Source organism: Dipodomys merriami, unplaced genomic scaffold (assembly GCF_024711535.1).
Source record: "Dipodomys merriami isolate MVZ:Mamm:240054 unplaced genomic scaffold, mDipMer1.0.p SCAF_21, whole genome shotgun sequence".
In the NCBI taxonomy this organism is placed as follows: domain Eukaryota; kingdom Metazoa; phylum Chordata; class Mammalia; order Rodentia; family Heteromyidae; genus Dipodomys; species Dipodomys merriami.
The window spans coordinates 4,477,043-4,480,000 of record NW_027203493.1 but is presented as its reverse complement, the minus strand read 5'-3'; the positions used below and the strand labels follow the sequence as shown (position 1 = coordinate 4,480,000).

Genomic DNA, 2,958 nt, shown 5'->3' with positions numbered 1-2,958 from the left:
TTGGCGTTCTTTCTTGCTTTCATCATTTGTGAATCATTTATCCTGTCGGCCATGTCCTACGACCGCTACGTGGCCATCTGCAAACCCCTGCTCTACACCGTGGTCATGTCACAGAGGGTGTGTCGACTGTTGGTTGCCATCCCTTACCTCTACAGTACGTTTCTGTCCCTTCTCATCACCGTCAAAATTTTTAATTTAAACTTCTGTGGCTACAAGGTCGTCAGTCATTTCTGTGACAGTCTGCCCTTGATAGCTTTGCTCTGCTCCAACACTCATGAAATTGAGATCATAATTTTGATCTCAGCAGGGATTAATTTGGTTTCCTCTCTCGCGGTGCTTCTTTTCTCTTACCTGCTCATCCTGCTAGCCATTTTCAAGATGAACTCTGTGGAAGGCAGGCACAAAGCTCTGTCCACCTGTGGGTCCCACCTGACCGTGGTCATAGTCTTCTATGGGACGTTGATATTCATGTATGTGCAACCCAAATCCAGCCACTCCTTTGACACTGATAAAGTGGCTTCCATCTTTTACACCCTGGTGATCCCCATGTTGAATCCCTTGATCTATAGCCTGAGGAACAAAGACGTCAAATCTGCTCTTGACAGGTTGTGGAAAATCCTATGAAACATTTGTGTGCTGAAATTGGCATTCAATACTATTATTATTATTATTAATTACATGAGGGACATCAGACTTTGCGTGAATGCCATGTAAATAAAAACACAAATGCATTCAGCTTTTCGGTGGGACTTGACTTCGAATATTAGAAAACTTTCCCAAGAACAATTCTATTATGAAGCAGGCTACACTTAAGATACTCTATATTGAAAACCACAGCAAAATAAGCCATACTTCCCAGGATGGAACAAGTGTGTGAAATGGGTTAGGAAACACTTTCACCAGATTCTGGTTTTTCCTGTGTTACTTCTTGTAGCCACAAGATGGCAGACTCAGACCAAGGTTTTCTTAAATAGATATACATAAACTAGGAAGAAATGACATTTGGGCAAATATCTGGATTTTCTACAGGAAAGCAATACAGTGCTAAGATTCAAAACAAGGGAGGAAGATATACTCTAATTTCTAGTACTTGTAAATGGCGCACCATGGAATAAGAGCAAATCACTGATAAGAGTCTGTGATCGCTTGCTCTTCCAGTGTCATATTTGAGCAGAAGTTCATATTGCATGCCCTTAAAATAAAGTTCTTCATTTATATGAAACAAAGCATTTTGTATGGTGTTATGAAATCTCAATGAACACATGTGACATATAGTTAGGAAACGATAATGAACTATTTTTAACAGTCTCTATAACTCTTTGAATAATTCATCATGCCAAAAAAAAAAAAAAAAAAAAAAGATTCAGGTTTTGCCACTCCGCCATAGAAGTCTCTCTACAGTAGAGGAAGTAAAATTACAGTTTTTCTTCTGGAATAGAACATCTTGGTACTTAAAATTATTCTTTCACATCCCTAGGGGACATCTCTTAAGAACCTGTTTTCACAGTACTGGATTTATATATATTCACCATAAAAGATGTTGTCAATACTTATTTGCAGCCACTACAATTTACATACTTTTCTCAACATAAAGATACAGTGTGGGGGGTTTTAATTTTTTTTAAATGTTGTTATAAAAGTGACACACGGAGGGATTACAGTTACATAAGACTGTAAAGAGTCCATTTCTTTTTGGACAACGCCACCCCTTCTCTTACTGTCTTTCTGTGTTTTTCCCTACCATTACCTACCCACATACAGTGCGTATTTAATAAACATAAAAAATTCTACTTCTTGATGAGTGCATTACAAATAGGTTGTTCTTTTATTTCAGGTAGAATAATAACCAAAAGAGCACTATCAAATAATGTCATTAATGGCTGTCCTCCTTTGATTTTATGTGATAGGAATTGAAATTTGATTCATAAGCCATTGAATTCACCCAAGCATAAAACGCAATGACTGTCAATCATCACAGTCCATTCATCAAAAATCACCATAATCGTGTCATACCCTTAAAATAAATAAATAACAAACCTAGTGTGGACTTGGTAGTAAAGTCTCTCTTCTGCTAAATACTGTCACCTTAGATCCTAGACAATCAGTAATCTGCTTTCAGTCTTCACAGCTGACTTAACTTGAACATTTGAGACAACCCCAACAATAAAGTGTGTGGAAATTCGCCTCGACTGACTTTTGTCTAACAGAAATCAAGATATTTCTCTGTCATTTCCTGGGTGACTGGATCTTATTCAAATGGCCTGAATGCCAGTACTCTGGGAAGCGGCTCCAGATGGATGCCAGTGGATGCAGAGGTCCCGATACGGTCTGGTCTCTATTAATATTGTGTTTGTCTTAATGCAGTTCAACATAGAAAATCCACCATGCATCATGGTTTTTACTGGCAGGTCAGCAGGGCCAGGCCTGGTTACCACTGGGCAGTGCCCTGCTCTGACCAAGCTGCTACAGAGCTGCAGAGACCTGGAAGTGGCCTCATTCAGCCCAGCAGGTGCCCTGCTGCTTGTTAAATAGGTCTCTTTCTCTTTTAGATGTAAAGTACCACACAAAGGCAGGGAGATGTCACCTATTGGCCATAGCTGGTCCCTTCTCTCTGTGATCAGGACCTTAGCTTGCTTGTGTGTGCCTCAGGAGATAGACATAGCCATGCTTAGCCAAAGAACTATTTGCTTGTCTTCAGGCCCAGAGATCTGGTTATGCTGAAATATTCTTAATAACATGTTTTTTTTAAAAAAACATAAAATATATTCAGGGGCATGTCTACGTGTAAATGTGTACTGTGGAAGTCAAGTGACTGGGTATGTTCTACAATAGTAGACATTTGGGAAATAATTGTTGATGTTTACATAGATGGTGCATCATTATAAACGCAAAAGCAACAGCCTCGTATCAGGAATCTTATTTAAGAAGACTGAAATGAATATCAGATTGAGGCTGACC

The 2,958-nt window shown here is 39.1% G+C and overlaps 1 protein-coding gene across 1 annotated transcript in view; it reads left to right on the top strand.

Moving 5' to 3' along the window:
* The window catches only part of LOC138833595 (olfactory receptor 8K3-like), a 924-nt gene extending 300 nt beyond the window's left edge, over window positions 1-624 (top strand). Inside the window, exon 1 of the mRNA XM_070031876.1 lies at window positions 1-624. This exon is cut by the window's left edge and continues 300 nt beyond it. Within this exon, the coding sequence (XP_069887977.1) occupies window positions 1-624 (624 nt within the window).
* Window positions 625-2,958: the final 2,334 nt, after the last annotated feature.